Below are 26,301 nucleotides of genomic sequence, written 5' to 3'. Positions count from 1 at the left end.
CAGAAGCCCTGACTCCAGGATGCTGCTGGTAACTTTACAGAAGGCACCAGGCTGAAAGGGGCAGCCTTCAGTGGGCTGTCAGTTTTGACCATATACGCTTCAAAGTAAGGGCACAAAGAGGGAAACCACTACGTTGCCTGTAAGCAGTGAATGCCACAGGGGCTGGCAAGTTCTTGGGAGCCTGTCCATCAAATGGAGGAAAGAGAAAGTCTTTACAGAGCCTTTGAGCATATCCTCCTACTCACCTGAGAGGAGTAGCAGTTGTCAGCACTGAGCCAGTTTAGCTCACATGAAGGTTCCCCTTCCACCCCTATTCTGCCCCCTGCTCCTCTCTCTGGGGTACCCCATGTACAGCACAGCAGAGACACCTTAGCACAGAGACCACAGACAGCAGCAGCAAGGTTACTCCTCCACCAGCAGCAAGAAAATAAAGGTAGTGTCCTTGCTAGTTATCACCTTCAGCCTCAAGCAGCATAGGAGCAGAAGGGAAAAAAAAGAGAACGTTTTCCAAGGACAATGAATGAATTCAGCAAAATCTGAAACAGACAAACTGTTTACCAAAGAACACCTAAGAATTACTGACCAATAAACCATAAACCTTTTTTGTTTAAATACATTATTTAATGAGTTTTTTTAAGAAAGAGATATTTTGAAGCTCAAATTACAATGAAATACAATCTTCTAGATCTACAGTAGACAGTGCTATAAACATTTATCAAACCAGATATTTTAATATTTGCTCCTCCATTGTTATTGTTATTAAGGAAAAGTAACTAAAAATCTTCTGTTAACAGCAATCCTGTTCTAACTTGGCTTTTTCACCCTAGAACAGAATAAGGACAACAGCCTGTCACCACAGTCCTCTTCCCAAATACAGACCAAATGCCAAGAAACAAGACACTGTCATGACTGCACACTAATTCAGCTTTTAAAGAGTGAGAAGTAAAATGGAGCAGTTGGCTGGGGGCAATACTGAAAGAGGACATTGCTCCTTTCCCACAGGAATTACAAAAAGATGCCCCTTTGCTACCAAAGTCTGATTGCCATCGAACTCATGTTCATGCAGCACATTGGAGCAAATTTACATAGGTAGTTTAAAATTCACTTTTCTGCCTTCTCCTCATATTTTCTCTCTTCTTTCAGTATCCAATGCTTTCCTTCTACCTTTTGTTATCCCTTCATCATTTCTATCTTCAGTCACTCAATCCCAGTGGGACAGAGCCAGAGCACACCGCTCCTCTTCAGTCTTCAGGCATTGTCAATATTGTGGCAAAGGGCAAATCAATAGTGCTGAATTAGTACCGAGAAAGAAAAAAAGGAAGAGGTCAATTCCTCAGAGAGTTGGTTTGTATCTTTTAAAGGCCACTTCGCACAACCTTTGAATTCTAAAAGTACAAGTGAGCTTCTGCAGTTAGTGTAAAAATGTGATCGAGCTGACAAAAGTTTCAACACTTCTTGGTTTAACTGAGCAGCAAGCTGAGGAACCACAGCAAGTTGCTGTTTGAGAGCTGCTGCTCAGCTAGTCAGACATAAAAGCAGACATCAGGTGTAAATTTCATATTTATTATAACAAAAATTATGACATGTTCATTTGTGCATTCGGCTTTAATATAACTCTTGGTATGTAAATGTTCTACAGCAAATGAGCTCTATACAATCATGCTGGTTGTGGCAGCAGTAAGGAACACAAACAAAACGTGTCTGTAAAAGTAAGGAAAGAAAGAGACCGGAGGAAAAAGTGGGTTTCTTTGAACAGTCTACACCACCTGGGCTCTAGCTAACTTGTACACAGCCACACAGTCCATTACGCTTAATGACCATGGCCCAAAGAGTCACTTAAGAAAAAAGGTCAGTTTTTCAGGTTGTGTCCTTAATGCCAAGGCTACAAAACATGTAAGCATCACTATACAACACTGAGCTATTTACAGGAATTTCCCAATCAACTGTTCTCTCAGAGAAAATTAGTGAATCTCAGTGACTTAAGTCACCTGAAAGAGTAAAGCAACTCCTAGGAGTTAGTCTCCATATTCTACAAATGTCTATCATTTTCAAGACCAAAAAAAGCCTTTTCTCTCAAAGAAATACAGTATTACAATATTACTTAAATCATTTAGCACTGGCTACTGCCCTGCTTTTCGAACAAAACAAACAAGCCATTTTAAAAAATATTACATCATCATCTGTTTCTCAGCAATATATTAAACCTTTTTATATTTTTTTTTTATTTTTTTGTTTTGTTTTGTTTTCCTGTTTTTACACTTGATATGTTAAGGGAGGGTTAACTATTTTAAACTTTACCAGTCAAGCGTCTCTAGAAGAAAGTCAATGAATATTAAACCTAACAAACTGAAAAGCTGCAGTTATCTGTAGTGGCAGGATAATGAAAAGGAAGTATATAAAGGAAAAGGATAAGGAAAACCCCTGCTGTAATGCAAGCCCGCTGGGTCTCACAGTCAAGTCTCCTTATTAGTTAGTTTATTTCTGAGCAGTAACTAGAGTGGGTCATAGTGGTGTGTCGTAATAGTCTGCCAGGTGGTCCATCGGATACTGCCTCTGCTGCTGCTGCTGCTGTTGCTGTTCCTGGTGTTGCTTCATGATCTCCTTGACTTCTTCTTCGAGCTCTGGTGGGATGATGAACTGGTCATCAGGATCAGGTTGCGCTGGAGCAGCAAAGTAGCCCCCGGTTTTTCTGAGTGGCGCATCCGTTGCAACTTCAATTAAGTTATGGCTCCTCTCGTGTGGTGCCACAGAGCCGTTGCCTCGCCGGCGCCCTATTGTGCCCATGGCAGAATATTCAGCTTTCCTGGGAAGGCCAGGCTCATCTTCATTGGCACTGATGACGATACCTTCGTCACTGGCTTCCACTGGCACTTGGAGAAGCTGCTTCTCCTTCGCTCGGCTGCAGTGGATGTCCACCTCCACCTCCACGCGGCTGCCGTTGGTGAACACGCCCTCGATGGGCTCCTCATCGTCGCTGTCAAGGCCGTTGTCGGAGAAGGCGCTGGAGAAGGTGGCGCTGGAGAGCTGCCGCTGGAAGGAGTTGGACAGGCAGACGGGGTGCAGCATGCAGCGCTGCTCCCCCGGGTACGCCGGGCTGTTCTCGTTCATGGCCACCTGGGGAGGCTCGTCCGAGGCTGTGGACCCCACCTCGCTGCTCATTTCCGAGGTGGAGATCTCGCTGCTGATTTCCGAAGCCATGCCGCTGCTCGAAGACGGCATCCCGAGCGCGTCGGTGGGCCTGTCCTTGATGACCACGTTGACAGACTGGGGAAAGATGCCTGGGCTGGGGGGTGGGACCCCGTTGAGCTCACAGCAGCAGAAGCTGTCCTCCGTCACGTTGAGCTGAACCACGACAGCGCTGATGCTGTCGTTGCAGCCGTAACTCTGGGCCAAAGTGCAAAGCTTCTTGGCGGCCGCCAGCGCATCAGGCACGTTTCTGACGGCCTCAACTGCTTCATCCATCGAGAGGCTGTCCCACAGCCCCTTGCTCCCCAGAATGAAGAACTCATCTTGTGGAGTTAAGGTGATGGACTGGACATGAGGACGTGGCACAACACTTGGGTGAAGGAAGGTGTACCCCAAGATTCTTGTTGAATCTGTCACACCATTCACTTTGCCATCCTGAAATTAGAAAGGACAGGAAATTGGCAACAAGATAGACAAGTATGTACAGGACCTTCCTCTCCTTGTATTATACTGATGGTTGTTTTTGCAGCACCCCCAACACTGCCATTCACAGACAAGGAGACAGACAAGCAAAGTGACTTGCAAGGAGGTGGCAGAGCTGAGATTAGAGCACAGCAAGAGCTGGTTTGCAATCCTGCACTGTGCCTCCTACACCCGACTGATTTGTCATCAGCACCACCTATGCACAGACCAACAAAGCAGAAGGCTGCAACAAAGAGCCATCTATTCTGCTCCTGCAGCTGCAAGAGCCAACTGGACAAATCTTTAACCAATGAGTCAGACTTATCCCTCCTCCACCCACGGTATCTGGCTTTAGACAGAGCAAGGCAACACACATTTGATACAGGGGCAGGTCATTCAGTTACAAGTCTTCTCTTGCAGCTGTAATAATTGTAGGTTTCATCTTGGCTCATCACTTTAGAAACCAAGGTTCATTTAAAAAAAAAACCTTTAAATTAAGCATGCAAGTCAAATGTAGCAGAGAGCAAGTCTGCATTTCTCAGTCAGCTGAGTTGTAGTGAAATGTTTTACACGCCCCAATTACTTACTACATTTCCACTTAGATATGACATTTCCAAAGGGAGGAGGAGTAGTATCTGAAGGGATAACATCAGTAAAAAAGGACACATTTGAGAAAAGAATCCCATGCACGTCCAAATCCCAGAATCCTGGTTAAAATCCAAGCTGCCAGAATAAGCAGAGCAAGTGTCTGAAACAGCAAGTCTGGCTATCTGTCAGCCTGCTGGGGATAGCTGCACCCTGCTAATTGCGTATTCAAGAAGAACAGAAAAGGTAAGGATTTACACTCTTTGGGTCCAGCTAATAACTGTAGGGGTTATTATAAAGCAGATAACCACAGAAAAGTGAACCAAGACTAAAAAAGCTTCCTCTTTACAATCACACAGAAGAAAAAAAGCCCCCATGTCTGCTTGTTAACTTTCCCATTAGAAAGCTGACAGCAGTGATAAGCCATCAGTGTGCATGAAATCAGTGAGTCATCTGAAGATTCAGCCCAGAAATTTCCCTTTTCCTCTATGGAGCCACAGAATGAACGTGTCTCCATGATGCACACTATGTTGGAGTGATTCCCGTTCAACTTGTCACATTTGAGATCCCAGCCAAGATCTTCATTTGATCACATTTGATCTCCCCAGGCAAGATCAACAGGCACATGGCTTACCCCACACACAGAAGCCCACCCTGCTCTCAGGCACACAGCAGGGAGGTTTCTGCCCTTTCCTCCACCATTAGGAGGATTCGATATTTATCTATTCCTCTGCATGTGTTACACAAGGCAAAGCAAAACTGACAGCAGTGGCTTCAAGCTTCTTAAGAAAGGAACAAATAGTTTTCTCGTCTCTCATGGTTCAGCTGAGCACAGGGTGAGTTTTCCTTTTGGGCAAGTGCTCTCTTCAAGAGCAGCCTGTCAAAGGGCAGTTCTGGGAACATAGCTCAGACAGCAAAGTCAGCCTGCCAGGAGCAAGGAGTCTCCTAAGGGAAGGACGGCATTGCTCCAAGTGCTCTGCCCTCTCATCCTTTTTAATTGGAAAAGCTCTCCATGACAGTTCCAACACAGCAATTCCTCTCCCATTAGGAGAGTATCTGCTTTCCTGTTTCAATGCAACGTGCTCACAGCTGCTCACTCTTGAAAGCTAATCAAAATCCAGCATGGCAATGGAATGGAAAAGCAACTTGACTGCACAGTATGAATGTATGAATCAACATGAAAGGAAAAGTACAACTGAGGAACCTACACTATGAACACCACCTTCTAGAGGTTTCTGATATCAACATGTAATTAATTTCATGCACTGCTGTGCAAATGCTCTTCAAAGAAGCTGCAAGTTGCAACAATCCCCAGCTGTTCTCTAACCTCTGTGATAATGGCCTTATGCTGCTTAATCCTCTTCAGCTCTTCTTCACAGCTCATCACGTAACACCTGGACAAAGGCAGAGGTTTCCCATTCCGGCAGAGAACGGTTTGGCACTTCCCCACGTTTGCTGAGGTTAGCGTGAAGCATCCACCAGGGTCCATGGGATCATGTTTTATATGGCAAAGGACAGCAGAGCCTCCAAGTTTCTGTCCAGCTGTTCCAAGTTTCCTGGAATTTAAACAAAACAGTGATTGTTCTTTAATTGGAAAACAAGTATAAGGGGCACTAGGGAGAAACAGCCGCTGTTCCACAATCAGAAGCATTCGGGGCACTGGCTCTACTGGATCACTGGGACAGAAACAAAGGTCTCCACTGAAGACTGTGACACTGCAGCAGCAGCACTGCAGGGATCCCACGTGCAACTCTCAGGCAGGGTGTTATTTTCACATATGCAGATACTCAAAAATGCTCAGTTAAAAAAAAATAAAAAAATAAATCTTTGCACTTCTAAGAGTTTCACAATTGTCTTTTCCTTTACATCTAATAGATATTTGTTTTAAAGGTCAGATAGAACTTTGGCTTCTGAAGCTAAGTATCTTATTATAAAAATAATAATTCTGACTGTCAAAAACCTCTACTTTTGAGCAAAAGCAGAAGGCAGAGGTGATATCTTCAGGATAATGCTCTTGTAAGTTACAAATTATGACCAAAAAAAATCACAGTGGCTGTGAATTCCACTATAAGAAATACATTTTTCATTTATGCTGTCAGGTACTAACCCATTAAAAAAGTTGTTAGAAATGTTCAAGCCTGCTTTTTCAGCAGAAGCCACAGTAGAAAAAAAAAAATCTATGGATAAAATCCAAGTTTTCAGAAGCCTGCCATTAAAATATAAATTAATTTCAATATTAGACTGTGAAGAAACACTCATCCTTCCCAGCCAGCTTGTTTATGAGGATCTTACTCCTATAGTAATTAGAAAGCTAATTATTAATATTTATATTAAGGCTAGATATAGCTAATAAGAACTTTAGATTCAAAATCCTGGGGACAGAATGGACAATTAAATTTGCAACCAAGCCTCAATGTGCTTTCTACATTTTTTTTTACAAATACACTCTAGGAGTGTTGCATATTATCTGTAAGCATCACTGAATGGCTAAATGCAACTGGAATGAGTACTATTTCTGGTTCTCCAAAGAAGTGGTCAGCTGATTTTGATTTGAGACCAAAATTGAAAAAAATAAAGAGGAGCTTTTTGTAGGAATGCCACATTCCTCGTAAATTGCATTAGTAGCAAACAAAACCACTCAGTAAGTACTTTCAAGTACTCAAAATTGTTATTATTTTTGAGTATTTTAAGTATATGGCAACCACCTTCTCAGTTAGCAGTCTGAGGCACTGTTATAAGCAATTATGGGAAGGAAGTGTTTTCTCCCTTGTGTTTATAAGACTCAATGCCACCCTACTGCTTCCCTATCTTTCCCAATACAACAACTTCAGTATTTTTCCTTTCCAAGGGTGCAATTCAACAATAACCAATGCTACTTTTAATTTGATCCACTTACTCAGTCTCTAAGCTGCTTATTTGCTTTCCCCTGTTTCCCTGACCTCTTCACTCTCCTCTGTTCAATTCCCCTCATACTCCTCCTTCACCCAGTGCCTCCCTAGGCACAATTTCTTCTCCTGTCCAGAACAGCACACACAATTTACAAACCACTATGCAGAACTACAATTACACTCACAGCTTTTGTATCACAAGCTCTCTGGATGGGTCATACTCAAATAATATTCAAAGGCCAAAGAGATTTCTAAGAAGTCAGACCACGTGTTTTAAATATTTGTGTAGCCTTAAATAACCTGAATTGGTACACAGAAACTGAAAGGATGAGTCCAGGCTTTGCAGGCAGCTGTAGCAAGGAAGTTTGAAAAGATGATTGAGACATTCATACCACTGACTTGGTTATGGCCAATTGTAAACCTTAAGACTTGGAGAAGATAGCAAAAAGGAATAAACCTTCACCCACCACTTAGTCATGAGCATTTTAGTAACTCTGCAGGTGGGTTGGGATTTTTTTGTTTGGTTGGAGAGGTGTTGGGGTTTTTCTCCCCACACCTGAAAGGAACTGAGGCAATATTCACAAAACAAGCAATAAAAGAAAACACTGTAGCCAGATACCAAGGCTTTCCCCCCAGCCCCAATTTCTTTGAAGCAAGAGCAGGTGCCTGACCCAAAAGCAAAGAAACTGCACTATAAACACAGACAAGGTAAAAAAAGCTCCAGATCCAAGACTCACCTCTGCATAACGATGAAAGTGTTGATCATGTATTCCTCTTCATTCTTTGTTTTCTGCAGCTCTTCTGCCAGGATGTCACTCATGGTGCACTGCAGCAGATAGGGCACTTCCACATTGCGGTCCCCATCAAACACACCATAAAGCGCCTCCCGGTTGTCACAGAAGTTGTTCGCCGAAAGTGCCGCCACACACAGCCTAGGGGAAAAAAACAAAGCAGGAAAACATCAGGGGATCTATCCCACTACTAGTTTCTCAACTTGACATTTTGACCAGAGTCAGACCATGCAGTCTGGTCTGAGCACCAGCTTTAACCACCTCTGGTCACAGGTATTTCGGGATTTCTGCTTTGTGAGCTGTGGGGATGAGGCCCATCAACAGTACTAAAGACATGGAGAGAACTATACTGGAAGTTTAAGCCAAGGCCTAAGGATACTTCCTCCTTTTCAGCACATGAGCAAGTCTCTTACTTGTAAAAACGGGAGGGAAAGTATCTCTGAAACACCACAAATTTAAACTGCACTTGCTGCTTGAAAAGGCATCCTTGGGATCTAGCATGCTGATGACCAAGTTGTGCCTTAAATCAGTTAAGAGTTAGGAAAGGCTTGCTGGCACTTGCTACGGAAACCTAGGTAGCAGAAGATTTCTAAAAAGGTATTTGAGGAACAAAGAAAGATTCATCACATTGCCAGCGACACAGAGACTAGCAGACTCTTGGTAAATTATTTGTCAAGTGCTGCCTTAGTCACAGGAGCACCACACACTATGAATATTCAGAGTTTTTCCCATTCTGTCTCCTCTTCAGTATCTCTGATTTGCTTGGTAAACATCCTTTGGTTGAAGATAAAGAAGCTTTGCAAAGAGGAAAATGCTTTTAAACACTCAGATCTTTTGCAAGGCAGTCTTGCACAGACCAAATGTGTCGGCTACCCTTGTATCTTAGCAACTTCCCTAACAAAGACCCAAGGGGAGAGCCAGGCAGGAGAGCTGGGTACACAAATGGAGAGACGTGGCTTGGCCTCTGCGAGCCCTGAAACGTCCCCAGAACTTCCACCAAGGAAAGGATCTCTTTGTCTCGGCACAGAGGCGCTCACACAGCAAAACCCGAGCCAGGCCGTACTTGTTCTTAACGCCGGACGCCTCCGTGTAGCCGTGACTCCACACCGCCGGCGCTCCCGACGCATCGCCGGCCGAGGGCTGGTCGATCTTGAAGCACCGGATATTGCTGCGAGGAGAAAGGAGAGACATGCAATGGGTGGACTTGCTGACATGATCCAACTTAAAATGTGGAAAGAACACCCTTTTTTTCTCTTCCAGTTCTTAGTAACACATTTAATAGTAGAAAATAAAGCAGGACATCCAAAGTGGTTACCTTTATGTGCCCGTATACAGCCAACAATAACTGAGACTCTATGAGGCTGTCAGCTGCACTACTTTGCTTAGCTGGCCTCTATCTCCCTGCCTTCCACCCTTGAGCTATTTGGTTCAAACCAGGCCCTGCAGGAATACAAAGCGAATTTGCCACAAGTTTGATGAAAGCCAGTACAGCAAAGTGACTTTTTAAACTTATACATCTCTCCTGGCCATTTTAACAGGTTTCTGTGTTCTTTTCATTGTACTTAAATGAAATCTCCTGTATGACCCGCAGCATTCTCTAAATGGAAAAAAAAATAATTAAAATAACTGTTTAGAAACAACAGCGTGTAGTAACACCCTTTCATGAAAACACCCACAAAACAGAAATCAGCTCCATACTCATCCTGCACCAACCTGCAAGAGCAAGCCTTTGGCCCTGACAGCAGGCATAGCCCTTCTGCATTCCCCAATTGTGCAGTCCAATTTTCACAAAGGCCCTTGATCCTCTACCCTCCAATTTACTACCAACATAGCCTTTAGGCTGAATTTCAAGTATCTCCCGGAGCATACTAAAGACTTAAAAAGGGCCCAGCCCTCTCTGTTTATACTCTTCACAGCCCTGCTTTGCTGGAGAGAGATGACCTACCCTCTGCTCCCTACTGCTGTCTTCCAAAGGCAGGAAAAGCAAGCTCCCCACATGCTGCAGACACTTCAAAGGCACCCAAACCTTTCATGAACCAAATGAAACATAAAAGGGCACAAGCAGAAAGGTCTAACTGTTCACTCTGAGCATTCGTTTTTCCTCTAAATCCCCACCTGACCTGAACACACAGGAAAGTCTTTTCTGCATTGCAAAGCCTTCCTCAAATAACCTGACATACTGTCACATCCAGTGATTTCTGTTTTACATTAATAGCCAGGATGTACATCAGTGAGGGCAGACTAAAAGCCAACAAATTACATAAATAATGTTGGAACCACTTGTGTTTTAAGTTTTTGGTTTTGCAGCCCTCTGTGTGACAAATAGAAGGCAAACATCTTGCTATGACTATTAAAAAAGTTTAACTAATCCCAAATCAAATTGGAAACCTGGATCTCTTCTAAAGTAGCAGAGATTTTAATTCTGTTGCACCTGCAAAGCAGGACACACGTGAGCAAACATGCTTTCTTTGCAGACTTCTCATACAGGGCATTTATCTCCAGGGCAGAGGAACTTGGGTCACTAAAGTTTCTGTTTGTTTCTTTGTTAACTGTGTTGACTGACCACTGGCTCCTGGGCAGGTCAAGGACCCAGAGTTGTCTGAAGACTTCCCAGAAGTGGTAAAAAAAAAAAAAGCTACCTCAACACACTGCCTCCCTAGGGGCACCAGTACAAACAGACATGTGTCCTGAAGGGAATAATACCCAACAGAACATTCTATGCAGGCAATACAGGCTAAGACTTTTGGATAGCCTGGCTTATATCCCCCTTAATTTAAAATGACTGTTACAATTGAACAAATGCTCTCTCTTCAAAATCAGAGTAACAGCATCCTTTTTTTTTTTCCTTCTTCTTTTTCGTTTTAATAGATAATGAAAATACTTGCATCCAATAAATCACTTGGCAACATCCTCCCAAGTATACAAACTTCCTTTAAGATCTCCATACATACTAAAAAAGCAAGCATGCATGACAGGACTCTTCTCACCAGCACCGAGAATACATATTAACCTACTACCTGCTTGAATTCTGCCAGGGCACAGATGGAGAGCTGCCTTTCACATGCAGAAGGAAGATATAAAAAGTACCAAGTGCACAAGTATTTTTGTGCCTGCCACAAAAATCAAGTGAAAGAAGCACCTCCTCCCTCACAGTCAATTATAGCAGTATACCATAAAAGGAAGGGTAGCATATCAGACACTGAGAAACCCCTCAGGAGGCCTGAAACACCTGATTGTGCCTAATGAACACTAGTGAACAGAACAGACCTGTGATTTTAAAAATAAATTTTTAAAAAAACCCAAAACTAAAAAAAAAACCCAACCCAACAAACCCCACAACAACAAAAAGAACCAACCAAAAAATCACAAACAAAACACATACATCCCCCCAAAACAAACAAAAAAGCCCCACCCTCAAATAAAAAAAACCCCAACCAACCAACCAAAAAAAAAAAAAACAACCCACCTGCACTGTCAAGGCCAAAACAAATAGCAAGAAAAATGCACATGCAAGAGGGGAAAGTTTCCTGTGAGTTAAGGAGCACAGATATGCCAGTGAAAATATGACATATAACTGGGCCACATTATTCTTCAACTACTTGGAATCTAGATTTGTACAAGGATGCTACCAATGTTGCCTAAATACTAATGTAGCAAGGGAATGTGTGCCCATCTTGTCTACTGGATTATTCACTATGAATGATGAACTTTCACTAAGTTTTGACACCATTCATTAACTCTATAAAACATATATATCTTTTCCCCTATGAGCCAGAGCAGTATTAAACACTGCTTCTTCAGGAAGATTTCCTGTATGCAACAGAGCTACTCTCAAAATAGAGTCATACCCCTTTTTTCACTGGCTGAACATGGACTCTTGTTTTTATCTGTGAGAAATCATCATTAGTCAAATTTCCACCTATATTTTGAAAATCTGTTAATTCAAGCTAAAAGTGAACTCACACTGTAAATTTCCCTTGTTTGTACAGGAGATGAGGGTTACTACTCCAGTGTCTGATCTTAACTATTTAAAAGCAAAGAACATGAAGCTACTGCTCAGCCCCTAAAAAGTAAATCAATCCTCCTTGGAACCATTCAATGTCTAAGAATAAAAGAGATTTAGAAGGAACCTTGGAGCTGGTGCAGTTTCCTACAGGACATAAAGAAAGGTCAAGGCAGCACCACAGTTTAGCTGGTTTACTGCAACAGCTCCTCATCACACTACAGAAGAAGGGACAAAGCACTTGGGGAAATATCAGTTATGGATGACACTTAAATCCCAGGGCAGGAAATAAACAGGTTGACAGGAAGGAAACTGATGGTCCCAAAGCAAAGGAACCAGTTCTTCTGCAAATAGAGTGAGAGATGTGAGTTAGCAGTTTAAATATTAAAAAAAAATATATAATTTCTAGCACAGAAGCAGAGAGATATTAAGGGGAACAAGAAACAGTATGTCAAGAGGTAAAAATTATCACAATCACAATGGCAAAGACAGACCCAAGCAGGATGAATGCAACAAAAAGATACAGCAAGCAGCTTACTGGCATCTCATCAGTGGTATAAAATGTATCTTTTGGCTGAATCTAATGTCAGAAATAAAATGGAATCAAACTGGCCAAACAATGGTTATAGCAGATCCCTCCAGGAGTTACAGCTGAAAGCAATTGCTCCAAAATAGGTAAAGTTATCCTCTTCATTGAAGCATCAATTTCTGACCTATTCATACAATCTGTTACTTTCTGATCCACTAGCAACAGAGAACCATATTCCTTAAAAGAGATTCCACCTCCGTGTATTCTGGTTTGCGCATCTAGAATTGTTCTTCTCCTTCCCCACTCCGTAAGGTAACTTACTTCAGAAGCTCTAGGGTTTTGTGATCCAGGGCTAATCTGGGATTTCCAGTCAGGTCCAGCTCCTGCAGTTTTGGAGGCAGGTTTTCAGGCAATGTGACTTCACTTAGTTCATTGCAGCTTAGGTCCACACACTGCAAAAGGAAAGCAGCCAAAAAAAACAGGAGAATTCAGCTGTCACCAAGATCATACAAATTTTGACCAAATGTAGTAATGCATGTTTCATGAACAATAAAGGCTGCAATCAAGACCTAAGACCATTCATTTAAGTAAGTGCTTCTTACAAAAGAAATTCTTACATGGCATTTAGCCATCTTGCCAGATGTCTGGGACACCTAGAAATATGTTCTTTTCACTTCCATCTCTAGTCAGGTGTCATCTTGTTATAAAATCAGTAAGTTTTTCTGCTCTTCACAGATATAGTCAGTGGATTTTCAAATTAATTAAGGAAAAATGTTATTAACGAAAACAGTCACTTAATAGACAAAGGAAATGGAGATAAGTACAGCTGGGGCTTCTAAGCCACTGGCAGCAGGCTCCAAGGAATTCAGTATTTACTGAGGGATATTAAAATAAGCCGTGTTATTAATGTATGCGGAAGGGAGGAGTAGAGGGGGGAAAATACTGGAGCAGTTTTAAACATGTTTTTAATTAGTGTCATCTTAGAGGGATTTGTATTTAAATACTAAATCAATTTTTAAAAAAAGAGTGAAAAAAATAAAGTTTAAACATTTCAAAAATCCAAAACAGCAAAGAAACTTGCAGGCTATGGACCAGCTAAGCACAAATTAGCTAGAACAAGTGCACTAAAATTATAAAATCTCCAAACACTGTTTAAACCTGTGTATCCAAATGAAAGTCAATATACAGGGGAAAATAGGGCATATGAGAACAAATCAAACCTCCAAACAACCACAGGATGACTAGTGTAGTATGCCCCAAAAACTGAAAAAACAAAATAAAAAAAAACCCCAAAAATCCCCCCCCAAAAAAGAAAGAAAAAAATCTGAGAGGACAGAGCAGATTGGTATTTAACAGAAAACAGAAGAACTATCCACATCTTTCTGAAAGGCCATTTTCTACTTTCAAGTTGCAAAAGTGAAAGACTTCAGAAACTTTAATAAAAGAGCTGAAAGGGGCAGAGGGAGACTTTTTCTAGCTGCACATTTTGACCATTATGTAATTTCCATCAATACAAGACAGGCACTTTCATTTTTGTAGGTATATTCAAAGACATCAGCTGCTAAGCTGGAAGTAGACATAAGATAACCTAGTAAATCCTGGAAAAGAACAGTCACCAAACACTTTATTAAATAAGTGCAATGAAAATAAAAAATTTCTGACCCAAATCTTGAATCCTGAGATTGTCTAATATGGAGGCTTTATTATCTATGAAGAACAAACTGCTGACGTTATCTAAGCCTGATAAGGAAATCAAAGTTTAAATCGGTCACGCAAACAAAGTAATAGACAGCTTAGCAGCAGTTATTCCAGCGAACTTTTTCCCTCTGCACAACTCCTTGCTGCTTCCAGAGAGCCAGCAACTACTTTGCAGATTGAGGAAGCTGCCAGCAGGCCTTGCTGTGTTCAACACCTCCATGCCATTACATATTTGTTGGAAGAGCATGCTGTAATGAAAAGTACAAATACCAGTAATTCCAATGTTCTCCTTAAATGCTCAGTGTGCATTTAAGCGACACTCTACAGCAGATCCCTTGATCCCTAGGAAGTAGTGAAGATGGTTTATTTATCAGGATGGAATTTCTTAGGTGTTACTGGTATTCTTTGAAGAATAGGCTAAGAGGGACCTGCTGTGGGTCTGTGTTAAATTTAGTCCTTGTTCTACTCCACAGGCAAGCAGGAAAGTTTATTTCCTAACTTATCCCAATTTCCTCCTGTGTTATTTTAACGCAAGCTGGTTTTGCCCCACCCAAGCAGCACCAGAAGAACAACTGCAACTGCACACAGAATTTTGCACTGGATGGGCCAGCTGGAAGACAGGGTTTAACAGGGAGCATCTGCTTAGGCAGGCTGCTGCTTTCACGGCTCTGTAACTGTTGTGTTCATGGCTGGAAGGGACCTGGGTTATTTCCACTTGTAGCTGAAGGTGGTCATAGCAATATTATCCTATCTGGTGTTTTTCTTTTGTAAAGCAAGGAAACTGAAGTCACACAACAGCTGCAGGGAAGAGTCTGCTGGGGCACTCAGGTGTGAGTGCTTCCAGCTGCTCGGCCGTTCGCAGAAGACATTTCAGTGTGCACAGGGCAAACCTAACTCTGACAGTATAAATAACTGTCATAAAAGACAATAAAACCCCTAAAAATGCATTGTGCAAGGTATTTCCAAGGTCTCCACTGGGCTCTTTAAAAGAGAGGACAACACACAGCTTCTGCAGCCTTGAATGTAGTGTGTAAAAAAGGCTTAGAGACAATGATATCTTTAAAATGACCTTGTATCTGGAAGTCCTGGAGTCACTGCAATTGTAAAAGCATCATCATTTACACTAGTCTTCCTTCTGAAATCATTTCAGACAGCATAGTAACTGCTGCTACTAACTGTTCCAGTGATACTGACACCAAAAACATAGTAAGTCAGCCTCTCAGGCTAATTAAAGCAAAACAGCCATTACCTCAGGTAGCAGAGTTTCCCCAGGAGTTTAGAGTGAATGCCACTTCAGTTAAAATTAATCATCAAGTATGATATAATCACAGAGGTGACATTAGACTAGATGACTTTGTGCTTTGCTAAAAACAAGCTATTTTCACCACGTGACCAAATCCATAGTTAAAGAAATAAATTCTGCACTTTGGCATATTTTGAATGCTACCCCATATCCTAGAAGGAGCTTGGGTAAGGGCAAGAAATGGATACAGGCAGGCAGCTCATGCTTTATCTCCAGATTGATAAACACCAACCCTGACCTAGAGAAATCACCCAAAGGCCAGAACTCCTACGTCCAACAAGGCACCTTCCCATCTGGCAATTATATGAACTCACCTCATGTAAGTCAACACTAGGATTGAGTACTGACCAGGCATTTTCCTGCCACAAAGGTGGAGTCAAAGAACACTTTGCCCTCTTAAATTAAGCCACACGTTATCCCTGCATTCCCAAAACACTTAGTGACGTCCACATCTCTTTCTTTTGCTGAAGAGAACTAAACCATAGGGAACCAGCAGGAAGAAAACTGCCAGCTCTTCCAAGAGCATTTTGCTGTTCAATGTGGCCAAGTAGCACTTTAAATACGACACTTCTATAAAGCATTCAGTTTTCCCCAAGACACACAAGCAAAAGGAAAAAGGTGCTGTTTCCCTATCAGTATGTTTACATTATCATTTTTTCCTTTTTTTGCTAACACCACCCTCATATTTTTAAAGAAATGTTTACTATGCAGAGCTTTGCTCCCCCACCCCAATTCTTCCTCTAAGAAAAAAGGCTTTACTTCTGATTGATTCTAAATGGCCCTCTGCTTCCTCTGGCCATTGTTCCAAAGAGGGAGGAGTATTCAAATACCCAGGAATTTGTTTGAGATTTCCTGGCTGAAACCACAAAGCTCATCTTTACATATACTCCCTTGTCCAACAGAATTATTGCTCCTGCTGCTTTCCATGACCCCAGACACCGAGGCACACACAGCAGGCTGGGAACTTAGCCTTTTGACTTCACAAAGCGCCAGAAGGACACTTAAGTTGTTTTGAGTCCCTGAATAGGTAATCAGTTCTCAGCCTCAGAGAAGGACAGATTTTTTCTTCTGTATCACAAGATTTGTATGCTGTGAGACAACCGTCTCCCAGCTCTGTCCAGCAGAAAGGGCACACAGTGCAAACTAGTCTGCACTAGAAGCAGGCAAGAAGCAGGAACTCAGTTCACAGGAGTAAGGAGCAGCGTTTGTAGTGTGGTCAAGTGAAGAACGCCTCCCTCAAAAAGAAACGTTGGGAAAAGTACAGAATTACTTCTGGAAACACAGACAGGAGACAGATTAGCTAATCTTACCATTGTGCAAAATATGACTGCAATTAGGAAAATGAAAGTAGATTGCCTAAATATCAAATCCTGTGCTCCCCGAATTTATCTCTGTCCCTATCCTGTTCTGCAGCTTCAGCAGTTTTTAAGACGCGCTCTAAACAAAGTCCATTCCTACAGAATCAGCTGATTGCCAAGGCACAAAGAGTTAATTCGGCACAGCTCTTGCCAAATGTTTAAGTTGTATCAAAACAGACTGCCACAGGAAGACAATTAACACTTATCTGGCAGAAAAGATACAGAGTAACCAAGGTAAGCCTAAAATCAGATTTTGAGGCTTCTGTTCATTTCCCTCTGAGACTGCGCAGAGACAAGTATTTTGCCTATGACTTCAGAGGAGACAGCAACTGTCAGATCTCCATACTCTCTGAGAATATACTGTCCCATAGCAATGAGAGACCCAAGGGCAGAAAAGAACTGGTAAAATTCAAGCATTATGCTTGCTTCTTCCAAAGTACATTCATTCCATACCTTTATTTCAGAAAGCTGCATGACTTCTGGGAAGACTTCAATGCAGTTGGAGTGAGCAATTACAGTATGCATACGTCTGCAGTTCATGATGGTTGTTGGAATGGCTTTCAGTTTGTTCCCACTAATATCAATTTCCTCCAACTCTTCCAGCTTGGCCATTTTGCTGTGAAAACAAGAATTTGAGAAGTTTTCTTCTAATATACACATATTTTATTTTGAAGCGGTGATAAGAGCAATGGTTTTTGTTACTTTAAGGGAACAAAATCACAGACTTTGATTCTTGTTCACAGCAGTGCCTGTCAGCTCTCCTCATGTCAGATACTAACACAGTTGTGCAACAAAACGTGTACTTCTTCTGTCAGTGTTTGTTAACGCTACCTTTCAAATTACTTATTTTGCTTGCATCCCCACTGCTTACCAGCTCACTTGCACTCTTTCCTCCTTTCTCCCCCTTTCTATCAACCCTAGTTTCTCACTGCATCTCTGCACCTCACATTTTCCCCTCCCTCTTCTGGCAGTCCACTCAGCTCTTCCCCCTAAATTCATCTCTGTCCCTTCTCCTTGCTTCTGGAGCCCAGCTGCTCAGAATATCACACAAGGACAAAGATGTCCCTTCCATTATTTATTGGCATCTCTTTTTCAAGGTTGTACCCCATCAGTTTTACAGCACATCTTACACTTGAAAGATTTCTGATTAAAACAGAGTGAACTGAAAGCGCAGAAATTGCTGCCAAGGCAGAATCTCCTTCTGGACTTGAGAGGATTCTTCCCTAGTGGAGCTTAGTCCACTTCCAGAGGACATTTCCAGACGGCTGTGCTCACAATCTCTTGTGAGGAGAAGCTCACCAGGTGTAAGCAAATTTACCAAGCCAGGGAGAACAGAAGACCTCCTTGCTTGACTTCCAAAAGCATAGTGTGACCATGCTGAATTAGAACAGCTGAAAACAGTTTCAAGCGCCATGAAAACTCACCAAGTAACAAGCATCACTCATTTGCCTGTACTGCAAGAGAGGGGAGCTATGTGCAGGAGGGCATAAGCGGGGGAATCCACCCACTGTGGTACCACTACACCCAAAATGCAGCCTCTGCCACCACACTCCTGTGCAATTCAGTTCTCACTGTGAAAATACTTCATGATGCCCACCCACCCGTGGGCCAGAGGCAGGGAAACAAGTTCCTTACCTTGCAGGGAAGCTCTGTAGGCGATTGTAAGCCATGTGCAAGATTTTCAGGTGTGGGTGGCCTGTTAACAAGGGTACACATTTATCTGTGAGGTTGTTATTGGTCAAATACAACTCCTGCAAGATGCTATGGGTTTCTTCAGAAAGGGTGGCTGGAGGAAGCATTTCCAGTTTGTTGGCAGAGGCATTAAGAAATCTCAGGCTGCAATGAGAAGTTACATAAGGGAGCTCAGTCAAACATCCTGCAGGTTTTTGTCTAGAAGCATAAATAAAAAACTCTGTTTTTAAGAGTTAACTTAAGATAGTCATAAGGTCAAAAGCCACGAGCTCACAACAGACCAGAAGTCCAGCATTACAGGAGCAAAACTTCTGATTGTGTTTTCAATGATCACATTTGTAAGAACAAAACATCAGCAAAAAGAGTATGTTGAAGTGCCTCTATCCTGTTATCAAGAGCTCAGTATCTCCAATATTACTACAGCTGTAGCTACAGGTAAGAGCAATAACAAACCACATCATTTCCATACTCATTACATGTAAAAATGAGTTCTGTATTCATCGTCAACAAACCATGAGAATTGCCTTTCAAGAGACTAAACAAGTCAATGGTTAAAAAAAAGGCCAGCCAATTTTTCAGTATTTTAAACACAGTCTAAGGAACAGACAGTATTTTGTTTAAACCTGCAGGCCTGCGAGCAACTACAAGATACGAAAAATACTCTTTGAATATTTGGATAGAAAAAGATGCATCAATCACAACAAAAACCAAAACCTGAGACCAAGCAGTAATTTGTGTTTTAGATTTTAAAGAGAGACTGTGCTAGTAGCAAATTAAATTTTAAAAGTTACGTCCTTGCTTGCTGATGTGTGCAGCAAGAGAGCCTTATCTCTGCATAGCTTTTTTGAGTGCCTCTCTCCTGCTCCCCAACACAGCAGAAGGCCATGTTTTTGCAGACCCACCACAATGAGCAACAACTGAAAGAGCACAGAAATAGAATTATTCTTTCTCTCCAAAAGACCTTTTCCAGGATGGGAACAAGAGCTGCAGAGGTATAGGCACTGCCCATTCCTGCCAGAGAAGTTCCGTGGGCAGAGGGTTCATGCTTGCTAGGGAGTATGGTGAGAACAGCAGCACTACAGGCACCTTGGTGGCTAGAACTCACATCAGTAATTCCAGACAAATGGAAAAATAAGACTATTTATCCTTTAGGAACCAACTCTGGCGCGACCATGCCTTTTCAACAGATATGGGACCTCTCTTCCTTCCTTCCGTTTTCAGAAAAGGCTGCCTTGGAGCAATGCAGAAGGAAGTGTGGGCTTGCCAGTCCACAGCAATCTCATTCAGACCAGGCTGTCCTGCTCCTACCAACTAATGAGAACAGGCAGCTGCAGTGGGTAAAGCTGCATTCAAGAAAAAAGACTCATAAATGTGTTGTCTCAAGCCTGTAAAGCCCACTGATCAGGACACAAAAGGTAGGTGCGTTCCTGTCATCAATCTTAAGAGAAAGTGATAAAATATTGATGGCTGCTCCCATGCACACAGGAGTCCACACTGACCTTTAAGGTCTATTACTTTGAATGAAGTGGATTTGCAGGAGTAGCAGCTGGTTCAAACTTGCTCAGCAGTAAATAAGGGTCAGACACACTACAGGAGTCACGTGGAATGCCAAAGGATTAAAAAAAACCCCACTATTTCCATCAGAAGCAAAAGCCTCTCAGCACTGCACAGAACCAGGTTAGCTGTTTTTACACAGACAGAGAAGTCCACTTCAGAGAAACACAGTTTAATCCTCAGGCTCATTCATTATTCACAAGGGTGCTAAAAATCCAGAGGAGGAAGGGAGGGGAGGAAGGATTAGTACAGAGAAGGAAATAAGCGCTGAAAGGGGTTTTTAATTTATTTATTTATTCTAAAAAGATGCTCAATTTCACCCTTTAGCTAAAACTAAAAATATACTAAGCTCATTCAAGGCTGGATCATTAAACCGAAGCACACCGCATCAACAGATCCTGTGCTTAATTAAACAGCAGCAAGTACAGCTATTACTAAAGTACAGACAGTTACTACTTTGGGAACTTCAATCTAATGTGCATGATAGTCTTCCCTCTCCACAAAATAAAGGCACTTTGATTAACATTGAAGCCACAGTATTTTTTGTACCATTCATAGTACAAAATGGTCATCTTCAGCTCAAGCTGGAAAGGCTTAAGTAACAATTAGGTTTAAGGCTGCTGGGAAAAGTGAGTTCTCACAGGAAAGATGGGGATAAGAGGTGACAGCAAAACACACTCTGAGAAAGGTCATGCTCTTCTGAAGTACCACCTGTATCTTAGTTTTGTTCTAGCAAGCTGCACAAGAATAACCTGGAGTGTGTCCCAGGTACCAGCAACCAACGAGGTAATTTAGAGAGCACTGTCATCTATGGCTGTGAAGTCTGACCAAAAGCAGCTAGCCCAAAGTACAACTAAAAGCTTCAATTAATAAAAGGTACATTATTCTGATACAGCTGAGATGAATACAGTGTACTGTTGCCATTTTAAATTCAAAATAAAAATTAATCATTCTTCTGTTTTTAATAAACTTTCAACACTGGTGAAATGTAACAAAAGATTTCAATTTGTTCCCTCACTGGTAATAAAAGTGAGTGGAATCTGTGTGTTCCTGTCAGAAATAAGCTTTGCTGACTGTATTTTCCAATGGGGAAGGTAGAGAGGAGAGTTGATGCTCTGGACACATACACCATTCCCCCCACCCAGATCTTTTGCTAAATCTTCCAGGGACTGACACAATGACACTGGAAATAAATCCCCATCATCCTAACTTACAGGCTAGTGCCTTTTGGGAACAATGTTTAGGTGACTAGCAAAAGTCTTACCAACAACTTAGAATGGGAACCCTGTGGTAGCAGGGTGTTTCACCTTAAACAGACAGTCAGGGTCAGAGTAGTCACACTCACCTCTGTCTCTAGATGACATAATTAGAATTAAATCAGCATTTGAAAATGAGTGTGTTGCTTGCTTACGTGTTTTTAGACCAGCTGTTACATTGAAATGGTAAAAAACATTCTGAAATAATAATTCTTTCAAGATATTGTCTAGATTTAAAAATAAAAATGAAATATTAAAATAAGGACACTATTCTTTGGGCAGAGAACAGAATGAACCATCAGATTCCTAGTCCCAAAGATTTATCAATTCTGTGCTATAATCTTACATTAAAAACAAAACAACAACAAGAAAAAAAATAACCCAAAGAAACCTCAGAACAAAAACCCAACAACCAAAAAACGCAGCAAAACCTAAAAGTGTAGCTGCCCCTCAGGTTTTCCCTCTCACTGATTTAACACAGAAATCCTTGTGCAGGTTATTTCCACTCCCATATTTCTTCATCCTTGTGCAATGTGCCAGCTGCTACCTTAGAAGGCACATCTTATAAATGCCCTCCAGAGGAGTGGAAATTTACTTGGGCACAACTGTTCCCATCTCTCTTGTGCATGGACTTAAACTGATTCATGTTCCTTGAAGATATCCCACTCATACAGCTTATCAGATGGAAGCAGAATGTCAAGTATTAAAGCTCAGTCCAAAATTAATTGTTTCCCTTTCCAATTCCACCCACACACTATACCACAAGCTCATGAAAAAAAACTACAGCATCACTACAAAGACCTGAATTCAGCAGCCTGAGCACATATCAGAGCACAATACAGCCAGGAAAGCATGAATTAACAAGTACTAAAAGTGCATCACAGATGAAGAAAGAAATGAAGGTACTGGTAGGGAGATGTCTGAATTCTTCAGCTTTGACAAGATGAATATTCTCCTCTGGAATAATAACATACACAGTGATCTCTGGCTGGGATAAGTCACCTTTGGTTTTTTGGGGTATTAAGTCCCTTGCTGGACTTAACTTCTCCAAAAGACAAAATAAGTAAAAAGACTGATCCAAAGAATAGCCTGTAATCAAGGACATGGATTTCATTCAAATAAAAACACCTAATATGTAGTCATATCCACTCCCCATTAATTCCCAGAAGATTCTATCTCAATTTGAATTTCCAAAAGCAGAGGAAGAATATCTTCTACATAAAACCGCAAAAGGTTTGAACTTTGACTACCGCTGCCTACCTCTAGCACACACAAAAGGTGAATGCAGACAACTGGGAGAACAGAGCACCTCTGAATTCCTCACTGTTTTCTGAGGGAGCCTCACAAACTTGCCTTGCTGGGTAAGACACAGCCATCACTGAAAAAAATGAAAGTTCTCCAAAAAGCTTAGGAATATTTGACATTAAAAAAGAGGAACACAGACAATGGCATTCTTTGGTGAAGCAGCAGCAAATCAAAACCACTGTGTTTAGCTTGAAAGTACTGATAAGAGTTGGAAAGAACACTGCAGTTGCAAAAAGAGAATATGTAGAGAAATCAAGATCTCCAGTTTGGCCTATGCCCCAAGATCTCCATCAGTACAGAGCAATCAAAATACAGAATTTCTTCTCCAGTGCCTTCTGCAGAGACATGCCCTCAATTTCTGATTGACTAAGACTAAAATAATTTATGAATGTGCTAGCATGTGAGGAAGAATCCTGTAAAGTAAGCATGTCTGGGGCAGGGGGGAGGAAATCAAAGCTGTTTTGCCAGCCTGTGCAAAAGAGAGTATTTTTTTTTCTTTCAAAAATAAATAAAATAAATTACAAGACAGAAACATTCAAGTGAATCCCCTTCCTGTTGATGGACTGCCAAAACAACCACTTAACTGCTGCTCTCTTGTCAGCTCTTACTTTCTAACCTATCTTTAGCTATTTTATTAACTGGGATTTCCCCAGTTTCTAAAGTATCTGCTTACAGTCCTTAACCTAGGAACAAAGAGACAAATGCAACTAAGCATTTCTGCAACACAAGCATGTGCATCAAACACTCAAACAGCAGTTGGCATTAATTTGACTCTTTTTCCCCCCTCACACTTCCCCTGCATCCAGGATAGGACTGAATCCTTGCATCACAAAGAAGCAGCCACAGTGGGTGGAAATGGCAAATATCAAATGAAAGAAAATTTAACTGGGTCACCTTCCAGGACTCCAGCAAAAAACAAACCCAAAACAAATAAAATAAATTCAAAACTAACAGAAAATCAAATTAAGTAAGAACAGCTGAACAAAGCTGAAAACAAAAATCATGCAGACAGAGTCTAGACAAGCTCTGAATAGCTGACATTGGCTTAACCACCACAGCTGGCCACTACCAGACACTACAAAACAAAGCCCAAGGTTTAAGCTGTGCACTTCGAAGCTACACATCTTCACCACACAAATGCTTTAAGACTGTTTTAAGGGATGACACTGAAAACATTCATTCTAACTGGAAAGGATGCTTAGACAAGAAACAAACCCTGTCCCATCTTACCACTGTGCTTCCCCATTTTTAACCCTGTCCTGACCACTGTCACTGCTTTTCTACTGTGCCCAGCTAAAGCTCTTGAAGACTCATTGGTCTTATCTGGAGAGCACTTGGTGCAACAGTTTCCAAGCCATGAAATGGTAGTTTTCCTGCAAGCTGCTCAAGAAAGGCAGTAAAAAGTCTGCACAAGAACAGGACAGCAGAAAAGGCATCACAACAGATACAGCAGAAGATAGAAATGAAAAGCCTCATCAATGCAAGTGCATGGAAAAAAGGTTCAGGACTTAGCTTGGGAGTTTTCCCCTTCAGCTGCAGCACTTGCATGAATTCTGTTTTTTCAGCATATGGTAACGAGAAATGAAGAGATTATCTGGCTGCCTCTGTAGCACTGATCTTGCCAAGAAAATCCCCACCCCACAAGAGAAATCCTTGCTAACATGATCAAGATGTGCATACTTTCAGTGCAATAAACAGAACCAAGTTCTATCTTGGTCAGAGGGATGTTTCATCGGCCAGTCCTCAATTTCTCCCGGACTAGCAGTTTAAAATAGAAAATTAATTAAACAGCAGACCAACAAAGTATTCCTAATTATACTCTTCCGTAGAAAATGACACCTTTTCATTGTTTTTTGAAGGATCAAGGCAGAAAATCAATGTTCATAGATTATTTTATGAAGAGAACTGAGGTTTTTCAGTATTTGGGGTTTGGGGGTTTTTTCTTGGTGAAAGTGATATTCTCTCTTTGTGCACCAGTGTACTGATTTCCTTTCCTCATCAGATGTTCTAGATGTCAAAGCCCACCAGTGCTTGTGCTGAAGTTTGCCCAAGGCACTTCACACCCACTTTATCAAATATTCAGGACTGAGAAACAGAAAGCGTTTATAATTCACAGTTCATGAGACTTCATATTCAGACAAGATATCATCTGTCAGTTGCAAAGACCCAAGTACCTTTCAAAAAAACCAAACCAAAACAAACCCAAATCTTCTCAGGGCTGTAAAAGGCAAGTCATTTTCTGCAGAGTTAAAGGTTCTGTGAGGTAAAGTGATTTGTCCAATATTACACACTGGGTAGAGACCATGGCACATCACTCAGGAGAACCAGTTCTCTTGGCACGTCTGGCAGTACAGATTGTGCTTCCCAGGGAATGCTTGGAGAAGAGAAGCATTTTACCTTTCTAAAAGCAAAACAATCTCAACGCCTTTCCAGATCCATTTCTGTTGACACTTAGCTGCTGATAGATGCAAGCAGGAATTTCCAAACTTAAAACTCTGACATTCTACACTAATATATTAACCTGTGCTGCTGTTTTCCTTCAGAGTTCTCACTTTTGCAGTGGCCACAGAAGAACCAGCATGGACAAGCCATACCATCTTAAGCCAAGTTAAAGGGTAGGGATCAACAGGGCAAACATTACCCAAGCCAACTGCTTCTACCATCATCACAGGCAAGGGAGGCTGCATTGGTGATGAGATGTCAGAACTGGTAAGCTCTGTTTATCTCCTGTGATGGTGCATGACTTTGTTAAGACCTATAGAAGACTTTGAAAACATGAGCCCTGTACTGCTCAAAAGCTGCAAAGGGGAAAAAATTCCCCAAGCCTGAATTAGCCACTTAACACTGTTACTCAAAATATTCTTTAATTCTGCATCTTCTCAGCATATTCCTAGTAAACTCCTGGGAATCTATCCCAAATCCTGGTTTTAGCTTGTAGTCAGTCATTTTGGCATCGTAAGAAACAAACAAACAAACACCGCACCAAAAAAAAACCCCCAAAAAAACCCCCACCAAAAAATCCCTGCCTACAAATGAGCTGCAGTACAAAAAAAACAGGCTCTCTCTCTGCCAAAATTGCACTACACTACATCCTAGACCTACAACCTGATAATACAATTTAATCTTAAATAAAAATTTTGCAAAATTATTTCTCTTGTTGCTTTCAAAATACCAGTAGCTCTCTGAAAATTACTTAAAGGGTTCTTTTCTTTCCAAGTTAACAGATTCAACTTGGGACAGTTACAGAGTTTATTTAGAAAGCATCTCAACCACTAACCTAATTCTCCAAGTCAATTCCAGGAAATTTAACCAGAGGCTCATGACAAAACTAACAACAGTATAAAATGAGGGGTTTTGCAGTACTCTTAATTGGGAAAGGAGCTCTGCCAGCAAGATCACCACCTCTTTTGCTTCTGCACCTCTCAAGAAAGCCAGGAGCTATGCATTCTTTTTGTCACAGCTAGGATCAGAAATAAAACCCCACAGCACACAATCTCACTGTCTGTTAAATTATGCATGCATTGAGCGCTCAGAAATCCCATGACTATATGTGGAAGTGAAGAGGTGCAAGGAATGCTGACACCAAGTGGGGCCAGCCCATCCACCATCCCCAGATGATTCTACCAAACATCCTGTATTTCAATCACAGCCACTTGAAGAATATGTTCATATTCAGAAAAAAACCCTAAAA

At 41.6% G+C, this 26,301-nt stretch overlaps 1 protein-coding gene across 1 annotated transcript in view; it reads right to left on the bottom strand.

The window, feature by feature from the left end:
• Positions 1–1,542: 1,542 nt before the first annotated feature.
• PHLPP1 (PH domain and leucine rich repeat protein phosphatase 1) overlaps positions 1,543–26,301 on the bottom strand; it is a 136,809-nt gene continuing 112,050 nt past the window's right edge. The window contains exons 11-17 of the mRNA XM_086899377.1: positions 18,439–18,639; positions 17,257–17,419; positions 12,766–12,896; positions 8,976–9,080; positions 7,859–8,053; positions 5,561–5,789; positions 1,543–3,621 (exon numbers count right to left, since the gene is read on the bottom strand). Coding sequence (XP_086755503.1) covers positions 2,503–3,621; positions 5,561–5,789; positions 7,859–8,053; positions 8,976–9,080; positions 12,766–12,896; positions 17,257–17,419; positions 18,439–18,639 — 2,143 coding nt within the window. The 3' untranslated portion in view covers positions 1,543–2,502. The remainder of the gene's footprint in view (positions 3,622–5,560; positions 5,790–7,858; positions 8,054–8,975; positions 9,081–12,765; positions 12,897–17,256; positions 17,420–18,438; positions 18,640–26,301) is intronic.

The sequence above is a fragment of the Cyanistes caeruleus genome, chromosome 1 (assembly GCF_971803275.1).
Source record: "Cyanistes caeruleus chromosome 1, bCyaCae1.hap1.1, whole genome shotgun sequence".
Classification (NCBI taxonomy): Eukaryota; Metazoa; Chordata; class Aves; order Passeriformes; family Paridae; genus Cyanistes; species Cyanistes caeruleus.
The sequence above is the reverse complement of the archived record's forward strand: the minus strand, read 5'-3'. Positions and strand labels throughout refer to the sequence as shown.